General features: G+C 52.4%; 2 protein-coding genes across 4 annotated transcripts; one reads left to right on the forward strand and one right to left on the reverse strand.

The window, feature by feature from the left end:
• The first annotated feature begins 271 nt into the window (after positions 1-271).
• On the forward strand, positions 272-6,926 carry FBXL15 (F-box and leucine rich repeat protein 15). 3 transcript variants are annotated; one of them, XM_085582473.1, is made up of 4 exons: positions 272-413; positions 2,210-2,460; positions 3,195-3,697; positions 4,051-6,926. In XM_085582473.1, exons 2-4 carry the CDS (start codon positions 2,278-2,280, stop codon positions 4,238-4,240), a joined length of 876 nt encoding a protein of 291 aa, XP_085438599.1. In that variant the 5' UTR covers positions 272-413; positions 2,210-2,277; the 3' UTR covers positions 4,241-6,926. The 3 variants fall into 3 exon arrangements, with proteins under 3 accessions (XP_085438599.1, XP_021403699.2, XP_021403690.1); XM_021548024.3 differs by lacking the exon at positions 272-413 and adding an exon at positions 733-858; XM_021548015.3 differs by lacking the exon at positions 272-413 and adding an exon at positions 1,364-1,437.
• On the reverse strand, positions 5,276-16,266 carry CUEDC2 (CUE domain containing 2). The gene is made up of 10 exons (XM_021548040.3): positions 16,198-16,266; positions 15,337-15,465; positions 12,169-12,260; positions 11,195-11,338; positions 10,810-10,871; positions 9,245-9,378; positions 8,251-8,421; positions 7,851-7,912; positions 6,144-6,204; positions 5,276-5,784 (listed from the first exon to the last, which is right to left on the reverse strand). Exons 3-10 carry the CDS (start codon positions 12,240-12,242, stop codon positions 5,638-5,640), a joined length of 855 nt encoding a protein of 284 aa, XP_021403715.1. The 5' UTR covers positions 12,243-12,260; positions 15,337-15,465; positions 16,198-16,266; the 3' UTR covers positions 5,276-5,637.
• Positions 16,267-17,919: the final 1,653 nt, after the last annotated feature.

Consider the following 17,919-nt stretch of genomic DNA (forward strand, 5'->3'; position numbering starts at 1 on the left):
AGGGTGCACAGACAGATCATTGCTTTCCAGGAAACTTGGGACTAGGGATTTAGGATTTGTTTACTGTCTGTAGGGCCTGCTCTTTTGCCAGGTGGATTTTTTAATAGCTTCTATGCCCGCAGTAATCAGCAGGGTGATGCTATGCTGCACAAGTCAGCAGGTCTCAGTCCCGAGACAGCGATGGAGTCACACGCCCTGTGCCGGCTCGGAGGTGTGGTGTGCGAGTGCCGCACCAACGCGGACCGGGTGCCTGCCGGTGCCCGCTCCGCAAACCGACAGCGGGGAGGAAGGAGCAGCATCCGTTTCTACGGGGTCGTTATGGCAACTGCGCGGGCAGGAGCCCGGGCCGCTTCTCCGCGGGGGCTGCGGGAAAAGGGAGGGACCCCGCCCCGTCCCCGGGGCTGCGGAGGCAGGTGGGGCAGCGGCGGGGGAGCGGAGCGCCAGGAGCCGGTTGGCAGTGTGGGAGGATGCGGGCTGGGAGCGGCGGGCCGCGGGCAGCCCCGGGGCGGGGACAGCCCGCTACCGGCGGAGGAGCGGGGCCCAGTGGCTGCCGGTGTTATAAGAACTGTGAGCTCCAGGGATTGGCCTTTCCCGGGGATCCGTCCACTCCTGCGGGCGGGCAAGGGCGGCACAGCCCGCTGGGAGGGCCGCGGAGCCGGGCAGGTGGCTGGGGGGGCTGGCGGGGCCGTCGCTCACCGGCAGCAGCGGGTCCCGGCTCCGCGTGGTGCTGAACGGACAGCGGCGCCGCGCCGCGCATGCGCGCCCGCCCGCCGGGGCAGGGGCGTGCGCTGGGACCGGGGAGCGGCGGCAGCCGGGGCGCGCCCGGGAACCGGGGCGCGGGGAACGGCGGCAGCCGGGGTGCGTCCGGGAATCTAGGCAACTGCGGGGCTGAGCCGGGGGAACTGAGGCCGTGGGGAACTGAAGCGGCTGGTGTGCGCTGGGATCTCGCGTCTCTGGGGAAACGGGAACTGAGGAACTGGGACAGGCGGTGTGCTCTGGGGAACTGGGGTAGCTGCGGGGCTGCAGCCATCGGAGTGCGCTGGGGAACTGCGGCCGTGGGGATCTGGCGGTCTGGGATAACTGAGGAACTGGGACAGGCGCTGCACGGGGGAGCGGGTGCGCCCCGTGAGCTGGGCCACCAGAGCGGAGTGCGCGCCGCGCCGCCGGGAGCAGCCTGCGGGAGCCTCTGCGGCAGCAGTGGCACCTGTGACCAGCGTGGCCCGCTGTCCCGCCGGCACTCCCCGCCGCGGCGCGGTGCCTCCGGGCCGGTGCCGGTAGCGCGCTCAGCCGCCGGGGCGCGGCCAGGGGCGGGGCCGAGGGCGGGATGCGGGGCGCGCGCACTTCCGCCCGCCGCCGTGACGTCACGGGGGGCCGCCGGTGTCCCGGGCGGGTGCGGCGCCGGATGGAGCGGCCGGGGGAGCCCCGGCGGGGCCGCAGGTACCGGGGGGCTGGGGAAAGGCTGGGCTGTCCTGTCCTGTCCTGCCGCCTCGCCACGGCGCACGGGCAGCGGGACGGTGTCCCGGTGCCGGCGGCGCTCTGGCGGCCGCCTCGCTGCGGCGGCGGGGCAGCCCGGGAGCGGCTCTGGGGCCGAGCGAGGCCCCCTTGGGACGGCGGGGCAGGAATGGCCTCGGGTGGGGACCCCCCCAAGTGCGGCTTTGCTGGGGCCGAGTGTACCCGCGGCTCGGTGGGCTTTGGGCCGCCGGCCCCCCTCTGCTCCTTCCCTTCGCGGCCGAGGCTTCATCTCGGCAGAGACGCTGAACGCCCGCTCCTCGGAGCGAGGCTCCCTGCGGGGAGTCCGGAGCCTTGTTTCTCCCCGGGAACGAGCCCGTAGCTGGTCTCGCCCCCTTGCAGGGTGCCCGAGTGGGCCGGCATGAATGCGGGGACTGGCTGACAGAGCGATGCTCGGACATGAACGCCGAGCACAGCTATTGTGCGACTGGTGCGGTAACGCTGCAGCAGCTTCTTGCTGCTTTGCTGAGGAACAGGGGCCTCCTTCAGCAGCTGAGGGAAAGCCCCACCCAAGCTCTCCTGGCGGGCACTGTGGGCAGGCAGACTCAGATGCCTGAGCGGGGAACGTCCCAGGCTGGGGAGGTGGTGATGCAGGCAGCAGGCACGTGCCCTGCTGATGGCTAGCCAAGGGGCTGTTCCCTGTGGGCTGACTGGGAAATGTCGCCGAGTCTGAGTCTTCCTTTCTGGCTGTTCCTCCTAGAGGCATCCGGCAGTAGGTGTGAGCTGATCTTGCCTGGCTCCTGCAGTAGCCTGGCTCTCTGGTGTCTGATGATGAGTGTGACCCCGACCAGGGGATGCCTCCTGGACCTGCCATGGGAAGACATCTTGGTTCCACATATCCTCTGTCATCTGCCACTGCAGCAACTCCTGAGCCTGCAGAGGGTCAGCAAGTCATTCCAGTCTCTCATCCAGTTGTACCTGGCCAACATGCGCTGCTTTGACTCAAGCCAGGTATCGGATGGCTCTGAGGCTGGGGGAGGACACAGATGTCCTACTGCTCTGGAACTAACAGGGGAGCATCTATGTGGGGAGAAGAAACCCCTGGCAAGAAGGGTAGTTTCTGCTCAGGAGCTTGGGTTAATAGTTCAGGTGTCAAACTGGACAGATGGGCTTAGGGAGGAGAGGCAGTGATTCAGGGCCCAGCAATGCCAGTGTCTTGAGTAAGAGGCCCTGGGAGGAGTAAGCCTGGAAACTCCACCCAGGCTGTTATGGGGCACTGGCAGGCAGTCTGGAGTTTTAGAGTGGCATGTCCTCATGAAAGTTGTGCAGAAGTTTGGGTCTGATGGGAGATAACTCTGTGCTTGGTCTTCAGGGAAAGTTTGTGTTATTCCTGGGAGCTACTGCCTGGGATTGGGAAAGACTGGAGTGACTGCTATTCTGTGAGGACACAGAGTGGTTTAGCAAAGAAATTTTTGGAGAGCAGAGGTGTGGAGCTCATCATGAGTATATAAATGCAGGAGTGATGACGTGGGATGGAGAAACCAGAGTATCATCTAGCTTGTGGCAGTAGCCTTGGCATGAGGTGAGCAAGGTCTGATGGTAGGGTTTGCCCTGGGATGAGGACAGGGGATGGCTTTTGTCACTGTTGTCACAGAAGAAGAGAGGAGGGGAGAGAGTATTGGTGAGAACCAGGCTTACCTGAAACCCTGGGGGGATGCCTCATTCTTCCTGGGTTCCCCATGCAGATTGGACCTGCCATCCCTCGAGCCGCTTTTGTTAACCTGTTGAAGGACAACGAAGTTCTGCAGCAGCTGGCACTCCAGAACTGCTCCGACTGGCTGACGGACCAGGAGCTGCTCCCGGTCATTGGGCAGAACCACCACCTGCACCAGATCCAGCTGAAGGGCTGCGCCCAGCTCAGCCGCCACGCGCTTGTGGCCATCTCTCTGAGCTGCCCCAACCTGCGCCAGCTCTCCCTGGCTCACTGTGAGTGGGTGGACAGCCTGTCCCTGCGCAGCCTGGCTGACCACTGCAAGGCGCTGGAGGCTGTGGACCTGACGGCCTGTCGCCAGCTGAAGGACGAGGCCATCTGCTACCTGGTGCAGAAGTGTGGCAGGCTCAAGTCTCTGTCACTAGCTGTCAATGCCAACGTGGGTGACGTGGCAGTTGAGGAGACTGCCAAGTGCTGCCCAGAGCTGGAGCACTTGGACCTCACAGGGTGTCTACGAGTCAAGAATGACTCCATCAGGTACTGAGCAATGTGGGGGGCCAGGGGGGATGGCACGTACCTGGGATGGGGAGAGGAAGAGAACCAGAGAGGAAAGGCAGATTTCATGTGGAAAGCAATGAGAGCTTAGTCTGGGAGAGAAGCCACTAGCAAGCCCTTCAGGGGAAGCACTGTGTGCTATTGACAGCAAATTTAACAGCATATCATGGAAGATAGGTCTGGGATCCAGATGTCCCTTATCTCATACCTGTGCTGTCTGCAAAAGATGGTGCACATGTTGCACAGTCACGAGTGCTAGGGTGCTGGGAGAGGAGCATGAGTGGTGCACTTAGGAGTCCTGACTTGCAACTTGCATATGCTGTCTTTCTTGGCAGGGTCCTGGCTGAGTACTGTCCCAAGTTGCGCTCGCTGAAGGTCAAGCATTGCCACAACGTGGCTGAGTCCAGCTTGAGCATCCTCCGAAGCCGTGGGGTGGAGCTGGATGTGGAGCCTCCACTGCAGAGGGCTCTTGTTCTGCTGCAGGATGTGGTTGGCTTCGCCCCTTTCATCAACCTTCAGATCTAGAACTGCTGCTGCTGGGGAGGGGGGGACTGACACAATGCTGGGATCCCAGAAGGATGCCGGAACTGGCTGCTGTAGAGACGTGCAGAGGTTTGAGGTCAGTCCCATTGCTGAGGCTGGCCTGAGTGGGGCTCTCTTTCCTCTGGGGCTGAGTGTTCATAAGTGGACTTCATTGGTGCCTCTAGGGAAAGTAACTCCCTCTGCAGTGGCGTGGAAAGAGCGAGTGATTTGCAGGAACACCATGGTGCTGAACAGGTGCTTGGTCAGGCCAGCTAATCTATAGGACTTATTATTTGTTGTATTTTAAATCTTTAAGCAGCAGCTGTCCAGAAAGCAGGAGAGTGTTTGGTGGGGACTGTCCCCTGGGGTGGGTGTGCAGGGCATGCCAGCAGAGCTGTGGAACAAACCAAACCAGCTGGAGCAGAAAGAATAGCTACCAGCCCTCCTCTTGGGAGAGGGCAGGCCCCTCTGGGCTCTGGGAGGAGGGCAGTGAGCCTAGCTTCAGCCCACAGCCACTGACTAGCCTGGCACCAAAAGGGCTAGTATGATCCCAGTTCAGGCAGTGTGTCTGCCCAGGCCTAGCGTGCTGGTTTAGGTTGGAGCAAGGTGGGAGTTGTTTTCAGGGGGAACATGCTCCTAATGGCAGTTTGACTGACAGAAGCTGTGCTGTCACTGAAAGCAGTTGGTCATTGTAATTTGTTTCTTCCAGCACCTGACTTAATATTTTAGTAGTGCCCAGGCCTGCTACTGTATTTTGCTCTCTGTTATGTGGCTGGAGCTTTGGCTCTCAACAGTGATGAGAAATGGCAGGAGCACTGACTCTACAATCAGCTGGAGTTTATGGAGAGAGCTGCAGATTGTGTTGGCAGGCAGAGCCTAGTTCTGGAGTTGAGCCTAAGCCCTTTTATCCGCTAGGCAGTTAACAAACAGCAGCAGCATCTTGAGAACGTGATGAAGAGAGTAATTAGAGGAAGAGAGGATGACCCTGCTCCTGTCTTTGGAGGCAGTGTTGTAAACATGTGCACGCTCTGGCTGAACTACACACCAAGTCACATCATCTTTATTAATACTGGCACTTAAAGCAACAGTGCACAAAGTTAAAAAGGTTGCTGCAAAAGCACATGCCGCATCTCAGATCTAAAAATGTCCCATGCAAGGAATAGCAGAGAATGTCCAGGTCCTGGTGAGCCACTGTGGTGTGCCCCTGGGGGCAGAAGGACAGCTACACAAGGAAAGAAGTCTCCTCAGCCAGGTTAGTTGAGGAAGCTGAAAGCAGTGTCCTGACTTCCAGGCTAGTTCAAGTTAGTGGCAGGTGGAGTTGCCTCATTCTTAGCACCACACAGCCATCCTGCCATGCCTGGCAGTGAGGTGGAAGGCTGAAGAGCAGGAGAACATGGCTGTCAGTGGAACTTGTACTTCCTGGCTGGTTTTAGGCTGATGTAGGTTCTCTTCATCTCCTCGCTCTCAGGCTTCTTGATGTCTTTGTACCTCTCTCCTTTTGTGCTCACCACCTGGTTATCAATGTAGCGGATCAACTTCTTGGGAGCCTGGAAAGATATTAACATCAAGTGGATGGACAGCCACACTGCTAGAGAAATGGAGGGGGCAAGCAAAAGCAGAGCTGCACTACGGGAGGTGGGTGAGCTGCTTTACCATTGTCTGTGTTGGGAATCTTGGCCAAAACTGCGAAGGATGCTGATAGGAGGGAGCAAGAGCCATGGTGGTCAGGAAAGGTAAGAACTGACATTTCCTGCAGCACCTTAGCTGAGCTAATCTTCCCTCTTTGACTGATGGGTTCTATGAACGGACCTGCCTTTGGCCTGCCCTGTTGTTTTTTTGGACTTGCAGCCTGGTTTTATTTTAAACCTTGGGACATTCAAACTGCTGGTGAGCTGGACCTGCTTACCTCTTTGGGTGGAGCTGGCCGATGTGTTTTCTGATCATCTGCACTATCCACCATCATGTATCTGAAACACAAGAAACATTTGGTGAACACTGTAATATACATTGCCTGGGACCACTCAAATCCTATGTCCCTTCTCCCCTGGCTGGTTTGTGTCCTACTTGCCTAGATTGCAGCTAGGAAAACTTGATGTTCCTCTCTGGGTGAAATGGGCAAGTATGTCACCCTTCTGGTGAGAATCTAGCAGGATTCTCCTGGAGTAGCATCCTTAGCTGTATGTGAAGGGTCTTGAAAACTCAGGTGGTTGAGAATGCTGATAGCCACTGCAGAACTGAGAGAGGTACTGAGGTCTGGTGTGTTCTGCCATTGGGGCAGCTTTGTTTCTTCTCAGTCCAAGTGATGGTAGCCAAATGAGACACAGGTGAGATTACAGGACCAATCTGTCTGCTTTTGCTCTGAATGATGGTGTTCCTTTCACACTCCTCCTACTACTTGACTATGAAAAAGGTCTGTGCTGGAAGCAACTTGATAAAAGCATCACCTCATTTCCTATGTAACTGAAACATCAGGGTCCAAGCATTTGCTTGCTGTACTGCTGAGTTGCTACTCTGAGATTTTGGTGCTGGTTTAGCACAGGTGACCACGACTTCTCCCTCAGTAGTTAATAGTTACTCTTGTGTATCTTCAGCTATGGCGATCTGCTTTCTGTACCTGTGCTTGAGTGATGTTTAAAGTACAGGATGTTGCCAAAATGTCATTAAAGTGAAGTTCTCAGAAACAGAAAAAGAAGCTGGTGTTTTTTTATTCCCTTGCCTGTCACTCTGAAATGAGCCTGCACAGGAGATGGGCAAGGACAGGGATTACTACTTCTGCCTGGATGCTGTTCTGCCTTGCTTTGTCTTTCCTAGCCCATCGACTGTTTATCCTGTCCCTGGGGAGAATGTAAAGTGGAAAAGATGTGGCTGGATAGATGTGTGGAAGCTGCATGCCTGCATGAGGATACTCATGAAAGACGAGATCTTAAAGCAGATAGATGAAACCACAGTGTGGGTTCTCCCATTGAGAATTAAATGCTTTTAGTAATGAATATAGGTAAACTAATTTAGATCTATTTTCATTCCCAAGAAGCCCATAGGAGGACTTCAGTGGGGTTTCTTTAAATGCATTGAATTCACACCTTCAGCAACTGAGATTTAATCTTCCCAGTGCTGTTGTACAGGCGGTCTCTTGAAGGTATCTTTAACCTTGTTTGGACTGTCTCCAAGAGTGGAGGTATGAATGAGTTACTGTAGTTCTACAGGTCACCATGTGTTTGTTACCTGAGCTACAGCATGATGTTTGTGCCTTGAACCTTTAACCAGGACCTCATAGCTAACAGCACTGTGACTTACACTGTATCTATAGGAGGCTGAAACCTTGCACACAGCCAGTGCTGTGACCCAGCTGGTACAGATCATGTGTTTCTGTGACAGAGCTCTAAAAGAAACCAAACCTGTTCTGTTGTTTAGGTTTTGTGGGTTGTTTGTTTGGGTGTGTATGTGTTTCGCTGGTTGGTTTTTTCTTTTTTTTTCTTCCCAGCTGATTATTTGTGCTTACATGTGTTCAGCCAATACCCACCTCTGGTTCTTTATAGACCACACTGTTCCCCAAACTGCTACCTCTTCACTGATTGGGAGCAAAACAAGACATTCTTTGCTGCTGGGTACTTACTTCTGTAGGATGACCTGTTTTAGTTCCTCATGGTTGGGTGCTCTGCGGGGCCGTGCCAGTTCCTGGGAGGAGACAAGTTGGTGTATGAATAGCACCACAACAGGGTGCTATTCATACAGCTTACCTGCCAGCTCAGTGAACCCAGCTGCTGGTGGAGCACTCCAGGGGGAAAGGGGTGCCTGCCACAGCTCCACTGGGGTCCTGGCTTGGTTGTGGGCACAGCCTATACTAAGAGCCAGGGGTGGGAGAGGAGCTGTTGCACTGCATGATCTTCCTGGCTTACTGTGCATAAAGTTTCTGCAGTCAAAATTTCTGCTTGAGCAGACAGCTGTGGCACTTGCATGTCCCTGAGCTCTGCCCTGCTCCTTGGCCCACTGCCACCCTGGTCAGAGTACAGTACCTTCACACTTGAACCTGCTGGGCCAATTTCCACCTTCTCCTCCACAATTAACTGCACTGCCTCTTCCAAGTTCCCCAAGGCCATGGCGAGAGCCTTCTCTGCCTGGCTCACAGTACAGGCTGGGAACATCTCCAGTAGCAGCTCCACCCCATCCTTCAAGTCAGCGCCTTCCTAGTTGGAGAAACAGACAGAGGTAAGTTGGGGATGTAGTGTGGAGAGGGTTTCTGAAAAGGGCCTCTGGTTTTTCACGGTCAGGAAATTCAGCCTGCCCTTTGCCGAAAGCTCCCTCTCCTTACCATCATTACTAAATCTGATTCCTGAAGCTAACAGGGGACTGTATCTTCAGAAACACCAACTCCTCTTGCTCTCTGATCTCCTCCCTCTGTATTTCAACTTGCTTTAAAGCAGGACTCCTGTAACCTGACTCATCTGTGTGGCCATGCTTAAGAGTGAGCTTCCTGGACCCTGTGGTGCACATGCCTGGCTCCTGCCCACCTTCTGAAGTTATATGTACTTTGAATAAATAGAAAGGGCCTGCTAAACACTGACCTGATGCTACATCAGAAGGAATCACCATAGCAGCATTTGCTAGAAGGCTGTGGACATAGAATGCTTGTACTGCAGAGCAGGAATAGATCAGTACTGGAGAAACAGCAAGCAGGGTGTGGGGGAGGAGGGTGGGGTTGATGTAGAAGGTACTGCAGTACCTGTAGCTGCTGTGGGATCTCAGGTTCTCTCAGCCATTGTTCTGGCTTACCCTTTCCAGCCACTGAAAAGGATGAGCCAGAGCATTGGCTCACAGTCTGTCAGCACATAATTTTCTGACAGTCTTGCTCAGGCCATACAGTGGAGAAGATCATGGACACAAGTGATGCTGTGTCATAGCCTATGCTGTGGTTCCTTCCAAAGCTGGAAAATGCCCTCAGGTGGTGCTGGTAGCCTAGTGCTGTGTGACTGTCCCCAGTGTTCCTGCTCCTCTGCGGGGTACTCATACCTGGGCCCCGGCTCCGTCTGTTAGAGTGCACAGTCTTTCCCCGTTGCAGGCTCCAGCTCCAGCCTCCTGGCCCTTGGTGAGATCTTCAGAGGGTGCTTCACTCCTGCTTTCCACAGCCTTTTGGCCAAGTTTTTCTTAAAGACACAGTGATATCTCCTGAGGAACAGTCCCACTAAGGCTAGAGCTCTGTGCTTTCTGTTGGCATTAGATTGCTAGCGCATTGTGTGCCAAAGCAAATCTCTTCTTAAGTGACAAGACTTGGAAGCACTACTGTTTCCCCTCAGCAGGGATAGCTGCAGCTCTGCTCCCACTGATCTGCAGGAAGGCAGTGCTAGCACATGCAGGAGTGCCTGAGTTCTGCATTTCCAGGCTGAAAAGGGGATGGGTTGCTTGCAAATTCAATTATACTTTTCAATTCTCAATCTGCTAGTGCTTTGGTTGTGGATACTTCCATTTCTAAGAATTCCCTGGTATTTGCTCTTCGAACTAAGATGCAGTTTTGATTTTAAACTTGGGAATACACTGTGCTAGCCTGCAGCCTGGGGACAAGCCAGCACATCCTGTGATCAGTTTACTCTGATGCATCTCTTTTTTTACAGGCTCTTTTTCCCACTGTAGGAAGAACCATTTCACTTTTGTTCTGTCCTAAGACTGGGATGGTGCTTTCCTTCCACACTCTGGCTACATCAGGATCCTCAAAGGGTAGGATGCAGGGGAGCAGAGCAGAGCAGTTGATTTTGTCAAGTTCAAGAAAGCAGCAAGCAAGATAAAACACAGGACTGTCTATTATACATTGTGTAGCCTTCTGGCAAGACAGCAGTGATGTTGCTAGACCAGCAAAACTCAGACTGGTTATGTCCTGGAAGGTCTGATATCCAGGCACTGCAACCTGTCTGTTCTTTAGTGGAAAGTGCCTATGGAGTTAATTGATACAGCAATCCAGCTGGCCTGTGAATGCTGAGGTTACAAAGGGCCATTGTCACAGCGTAGTCTTCTGCAGTCCCGCCTAGTGCAGGTCAGAGCACATCACTGATTTTGCATCTGTGCCAGGGTTCATGGATGAACAGGAGGTGAGCTTTGAGGATGCTCAAAGTTAGATGTGATACATGTATTCAGCTGGATACCCTATTTGATGATGTACCTGATAAAGGCTGCCCAGTCATAGTGCCACTTAGGCAGATGGCTATCAGAGGCAGGCAGAAATCCTCTTTCAGAATTAACTTACAGCAGAACTTCAACAAGCAGCCCTGAATTGGCTATTTCTTTCTTATTACTCTGGCTTTGATCTTAATAGAGGTATATGGAGAATTGATCAAGTGTTTTTCATGCCAGTATGTCATGGACAGTATTCCATATGACTCCAATCTCCCATCTCCCACTTGTTGATGTGAAAAACCTGACTGAATGTTGAAAAAAAAACCCAAACTTGTCAATCAATTTGGGCTACCTTTTGAGTTTCTGTGGCAAACAAGTTCGTACTTTTTCTGTGACATTGTTCAACTCCAAATATTATGACTAAAAACATGTACAGATCTTGTTGTGTTGAAATTGTTTGTGTAACTCACCTTTGTTTCGAGCTTCACCAAGCCTTTCTGAGAGGGAGAACATCATTTCGCAAACATCCCCACTGCAAGAGACAGAAGCTGTATAATAAGCATGAAGAACAAAAGCACTAGCTTATCTTACTTGGCTACCATTTTATAGAAAGACAAGGCTTGATGGGAAGCGCAGCAGAATCAACTGGTATTTCAGAAAAGCAAGGACCTACTTGCAAACTATATTAGAATTAGCATCTGTGTATTCAGGCAAAGAGGGACTTATTATGATGGCTCAGGTTCAGTACTAATACATTTTCAACTGGGTATAACAAAAGAATTTGTAGTACTGACGGTCTTGGGGCCATGCCCTCGGTGCATGACGTGCACATGCAAACCAGTAACAATCACATACCTGTGGATTTCTGCAAAACCAGGGATATATGCCTCCATCATTTCCACAAAGGTGTCCATATCAAAAGTCTCTTCAGAGGATTCTGGTGAGCCCAGCTCTTCCAGGACACCCGTGATATAAGAGAAGAAAACATCATCCATCCCACTGGAGACAAAGAGAACACAGAGAGCAGGGTCAACAAGCCCGTTTTTTCCTTTCTCTCCATCCCCATTCTGCCTAACCTTGTCTCTTTCTAATACAGCAGCAGCAGGACCCATGTGACTGTATGTTATGAGGAGATACCACCCCTAAGGCCAAGCAGCAGGTGGCCAGTGGTTGAGAGGAAAGCATTAACTGATAAATAGTGCATGTGGTCCTGCTTCCTGGGCAGCACTGAATGAAAGCCTCAGCGTGTGTTCCAGAGGCTGTGCTCCTGTGGGTGCTGCAGCTGAAATAACCAAAATATTCCAACGTTCAAGATCTTGGCTGTTCTAGATTGACTGGTATTTCAGGTCAGGTCATCATATTCTGTTAAGTTACACTTTCTATGGGATACAGTGATACAGTGTTCTCTGCTTGCTGCTCTCCAGGCTTGTGTCGCTGCTGCCACCAGCTGCCAAAGTAGCTGCTGTGTTCCAGCCTCAAGGTGGCTGTATCTCTGCATGCAGGCAGAGTTCAAAACAGGGAGAGGCCTGACACAGATGATCCTGCTCAGCCATTTGGGAGCGCTGTGGAATGAAGGAAATCCCATATCCTAATGGGTATTACTAGACAGGAAATTCATCATCTTGGTCATCAAAGAAATTACATTGCTAGATTGCAATGCTAAACTATAGTTGTTCCAGCATTCCCATCAGAGACTGTGCAAATTACCTACATCCTGGGTCTGACTTAAAAGAGAGCAACACAAAGAACAGGAAAACTACAGAATTCAGTATAATGCACAGAGTGACAATGCAGGAGCAACAATACTGGAACTGCCTATTTCAACATACCTGAGATCTGCTGCAGGGATGTGGGACTGGATGAAGCGTGTCAGTGTGTCTTGAATGATTCTTTCAATCTCCATGTCTCTCTAAGCCTTTTCCTTAAAAAAAAAAAAAAAGAAAGAAAAAAAAAAGAAGGAAAAAGAAAACTCGATGTAATTTTAATAAAATCAAAATAATCAAAATGCAGGTATGGTATAGGCAAGTGTGCTCTTCCCATGAAAACCATTCACAAACTTCTCCAATGTCTTGTCATCTCTGGATAACAGCAGGCAAAGATATCCATAAAAAGCTGCAGTATGAGGATCCACTGGATAAAGGAGCCCAATATCTCAGGCCCCTCCTGACTGTGTTGATGCTGTCAGTATGCAGCTGTACCATACATTTAAAAAGTCCCCTCTGGGAAGCAAAGCTGGAAATGCAGATGTGTCCAGCTGCAGGAACCAGGGACCTCTTCTGAGCTGGAAGACTGTGGTGTCCAGTGAGGAAGAAACAGGGAGTGGGCTTATACACCCACTGCAGAAAGGGGTGGATCTTCCAGCTAAGAGCATATGCAGTGATGCTTGGACTTGACTCAGGAATGAGTGGGAGAAAGGGTAATAATGTCTCCTAAAGAAAGGACATCCTAGAGTATATTTTACAGGGAAATACCAAGCAGGGCACAGACAAGTAGTATGCCAGCCAAAATATCAAAGGTCTCCAGGTCAGGCATGGACTGCCAGTGGAATCCTGCCCAAACAGGAGCCTGTTGTTGTGCTTGGTAAATGAGCCATTCTAGAGTTGATGCAGCTGCAACAAGGGACACTTAATAGCCCAAAACTCAGGGGAGTTCTAAGAATCACAGAGCTCCTACAGAAGCAGTGGCAGAAGGGGGCTGCCCACAGCCCTGCTTTGGCTTATCAGTACTGAGCCTGGACTGAACGGGGTGGAAAAAAAGCTGATTCTTAACCATTCCTTCCCCTTGGGATCAACAGAGCTGCTGGGTGGACAAATTCCTGGTAGAAGCACCAAGTTCTTCCCAGGAAGGAAACCAGCCTTGCATTTAGAGAAACTGATATGGTCATTGGCCAGAGAGGTTCCAAGGATCATCATGCTCCCAACAGTGCAGCTCTCTCATTTCAACCACACTAGGAGCTGACCATGCCTGTTTGACACAGAACTCATGGAACAGTCATGTAGCTTACTAACAGACAATTCTGGTGTCCCATGGGAATCAGAAAGGTTTGGCATTTCCCTAGATGAGTCTTCCAGAGTTAGCAGGATAGAAACAAAACCACCCCATGACACTCAGCCAAGTTTAGAATTACATAACTTGGGACATCAAAACTCCTTCTGCATTAAACTTTCAAATGCTACATTTCTTCTAGTGATGACCTGCAGTAGTTAAGAGATCCACTAGGAAAGCTTATCCTATGTGCTCAGTTTTGTGTGAGAGTGATTTACAGTGCACAAAATGATCTACAACCCAAAGGCAGGAGAAATCACTCTCCTGAGAGCTCAGTTTTCCTGAAAAGATGTTACCATACTTCTAAACTTCCAGTCATAATTGCAATGTGGGTTTAAAGATCACTTCATTAGTTGACACTGATTCAAATATATCTGTAGAAGTCCTTCTGGATTTCTTGTTGCAATATGGGTTCTGTGTAACATGTTGCACAGAATCTATTTTTAAAAGCATATGATGAAATTATACTCCTATTGCTGTGCTCACAGCTACAGCCTTACAGTTTTGCACTGTCAGAACAAGAGACCTTCAGCTTCTGGAAATCCCTGTCATTTTCTGACAAACCTCAGTCTTTAAACACTGGGGTTTTTTGCCAAGGAGTGAGCAGTGGAGCACTGTATGTCATCTTATTAAGACAGGCTTAGTTTGAAATGCCAAGAGTGCTTATTTGAATCACATAACATCACATGACATACGTATTTACTCACCTCAGGCAGAGAAAAGTGGTATCAGTTCTCAAATTGTGAAAGTGAAAATTACTCATTTTCTGTATTAGATGCTTTGGCCAGCATCTCAACAGGGTTTCCCATCCTATTGTCAGTCCTGAGAACATAGCAATCTCAGCAATCTCCATTCCCTTGTATTCTCCTTCCCAACATGTCAATGTCAAATTTATTTTGTTGGCTTGGTAGGGCTTTTTTTGTAAAACAAATGTAGAAATAATATCTCTCTAAAAGTACCATTGCTCTTGTGGTGAATGAAATAGCTACTTATGTTATATTGAAGAAAAGTTGGTATGAATCTGTCTTCCTCAAAAAAAAAAAAAAAAAAAGGGTGGCAAGAATCTCAACTGTTTGCATACAGCTAGATTGTTTTGGAAGGCTCTTTCAACTCCAGCTTCAGCAATCATTCTCAAATGGTCAATGTGATGGAATGGGAATGACAGTGAGCCTTGGACTTTTTGCTAACAAGACAGACTTAAGTAATTTAGAAGAATGTTTCTGAAGTAAGGAACTGTATACCAACTTTGATGAGATCATAAATTTGCCTACTGATGACTAGAGGTTTCTGCAAGTGGAAGGAGGTGGGTGTTGTATCCTTGGATGTTTCTCAGAACAGGTTAGAGCAAGTTTAGGTAAATCTGATCTGAGAAGGTTTGTGTCAGTGTCAGTGAGTGAATAATGGGACAGGGATGGTTCACTGAGCTCTTTCTGAAATTTTTTTCTGAAAAAGCACAGAGCATGTCTTATGCTGCTTGGAGTGTCTGTGCTTGGGGAAGTGCATTTCTCTGGGATATAAGGCCCTCTCAATGCAGCCTGTGACATACAGGCTCAGAGGGACCTTTTCAAAAGACATGTGCAGGACAAAGAATGAGCTGTGGCTATACTCCACTGAACTACTTAACTCAAACTTTGCTTAAAAGAAAACTTTCCAGGCTAAATGACACTTTACAGACAATTTCAGTGCTTCTATTTTTTGTCTTTCTTGCTAAAGAAATCCCTGAAAGGGCTTTCACAGTGTGGCTGCTATGTGAAAGCAGGCTGAGGTCACTTGAGTGTTAACACAATGAACTGCTTAATGCTCTAAAATTAATATAAGACTTTTGTTTATAGCTTAGTCCCAGTAAACTATAGTGATAGAAGATAATAATGCCAGTGGCCAGACTCTGCCCTCCCCTCTAGATCTACACTGGAAAAGTGCACTTGGATACTCTGCTGACACAGGGCCCTTACCGGAGCAGATGTGCCACCTGTGCGAAGTCTTCGGCTCTCGGCCACTGTTTGTGATGTCACTTCAGTGCCTGCAGAGGAGCTGACAGCCCATCCTATGACTGCCGGGCTCAAGCCATGAATGGGGGAACCCTTTTATGGGAAAGGAAAGCTGAATTAGCTGAAGCAGGAGCACAAGAGAATCATTCTGTATCCTGGTGTCGTTATGCTTTATGTCACTTGTGACCATTTCCCCTAACACAGAGAGTACAGCTTTATTCTTTGTAATGCAATGTACTTTGCGAAGGGATAGCTGCGAGAGCGGTATCCCTGTCCCTTCAAACCCACTGCGACGTCGCGATGTTTTTCAACACGCACACTTCAGGCAGCAAGGCCAGCAGTGGTCCCTGCACGTCTCCAACGTGTTCCCAAAGCACTGGCGGCCTCACCGCCACGGCCAAGCACAAGCCGTCTCTCGAGCCTTTAAGGAGACGGACCGGAGAGCGAGCACCGGCGCTGCCGCTGTGCAGGTCGCCGCTGCAGAGCGGCGACACGGGCCGGGCGGCTGCCACTGCGCCCGGGCTGCTCCCCGCCACCGCGGGGTGCCGGAACACGCGCTGCAGGGCCGGGTCCCTCCGCCGGCCGCCCGCACCGGGGGTCGATCCCCGCACCGCGGAGACTGCGCGTTACCCCGCCCGGGCCCCTGGCCCGTCTCCCGCCCCCGCGCTGCGGATCCCGGAGGAGAGCCGCAGTCCCGGCTTCCGCGGCGCTGTGTCCCGTGTCCCCTATCCCGTGTCCCCTATCCCGTGTCCCCTATCCCGTGTCCCGCGTCCCCGCGGGCGGGGCGGTAACGGGCGCGCGCCGCCGCCGGGGGTTAGCGGTCACCTGATCGCCCGCGCGCCCCCGCCGCGCCGTCCTCCCTGCGCGCGGGGCCCGCGCGGCGCGCTTGAACGCGTCACGTGGCCGCGCCCGCCGCCAGCCGCCGAGGCGCGCGCGGCCCGGCGGGGCGGGGCGGGGCGGGGCCGGCGGCTGCGCGCTGCCGCTCCCGCCGCCATCTTCCCTCGGGCAGCGGCCCGCCGGCCCGGCGCCCCGGGAAGGGCTCCCGGGGTCGCTCCCCGCCGCCGAGTGCCGGGGGCTCTTCCCTGCCGAGAGCAGCGCCCTGTCCGGTGCTCGGGCCGGGCTGCCCGCTCGTCGCCCAGCCGAAGCTCTGTCCCGGGATGCTCCCGGGCTGCGCCCGCGGGCAGTGTCCTGGCTGAAGACTCAGCCGCTAGGGCCGCGCTCGGCGAGCCGTGTTATAACCATTGATTGTGCCGGTCTGCAGCACTGCTCTGTGTCGAGGGCAGGCTCAGGTTCAACAGTCACAGAATCAGCTGGGATGGAAAAGACCTCTGGGATCACCGAGTCCAGCGTGTGACCACGCACCGACCTGAGAAAGCAGAGCGGGATGGGGACGGGGACGGAGCGGGATGGGGACACGGGCAGAGCGGGATGGGAACAGGGACGGAGCGGGATGGGGACAGAGCGGGATGGGGACGGGGACAGAGCGGGATGGGGACGGGGACGGGGACAGAGCGGGATGGGGACAGGGACAGAGCGGGATGGGACACGGGCAGAGCGGGATAGGGACAGAGCGGGATGGGGACAGGGACGGAGCGGGATGGGGACAGGGACGGAGCGGGATGGGGACACGGGCAGAGCGGGATGGGGACAGAGCGGGATGGGGACAGAGCGGGATGGGGACAGAGCGGGATGGGGACAGGAGCTGAGCGGGATGGGGACAGGGACAGAGCGGGATGGGGACAGGGACAGAGCGGGATGGGACACGGGCAGAGCGGGATGGGGACAGAGCGGGATGGGGACAGGGACAGAGCGGGATGGGCACAGGGACGGAGCGGGACGGGGACAGAGCAGAGCGGGATGGGGACAGGGACAGAGCGGGACACGGACAGGAGAGCGGCTGTTTCCCTGCTCACTGACTGCCCTCGTCCGTCCCCAGTCGGGTGAGCTGCTCGCTGCTGTGCCTGGTCGGACAGCACAGTGCTTCCTGGAGCACCTTTGCAGAACCAGCTCTGTTATGTCAGGTGCTTCTTCAGAAAAACGCTAAAGTAGCAAGGCATAGTTGTTTTCCGACTCATGCTCTTCAGTCATGTGTTTCTAAATACCCACTGAATGAGCCTGATTCTGCCTTTGGCAATACAAAAAAAAAAAAAAAAAAATTCCAGAGTAATGCCAACTGGGTAGGGAATATCACACTCACTCCAGTGTTACTAAGAGCAGAGTCTGTTTCCATTGTTTATTTCTCTTTAAATGTACATACATTCCTCCAGTGACACTGCATGAATAGACCTCATTGTAAGAGTATCCACTGCTTTTAATTTCTATTGCTTTTGACTGTTTTTAGCTGCGCTTACCCATACATTAACCGGAAGTAATCAACTATGCTGCATTATCTTTCCTTCAGTCCGTGTTTTTCCTTAGTTTGGTAAACAGTTTGAAATCTTCTACCAAGCCTGCTATTTCTAGTTTCAAATTGAGTGACCCATTGTGTGAAGAACATGCTGAGAATGCAGTTGCTTCTGGAACAGGCTTCATCACAGTGAAGTGGAA

Source organism: Lonchura striata, chromosome 6 (assembly GCF_050655825.1).
Source record: "Lonchura striata isolate lonStrDom1 chromosome 6, ASM5065582v1, whole genome shotgun sequence".
Classification (NCBI taxonomy): Eukaryota; Metazoa; Chordata; class Aves; order Passeriformes; family Estrildidae; genus Lonchura; species Lonchura striata.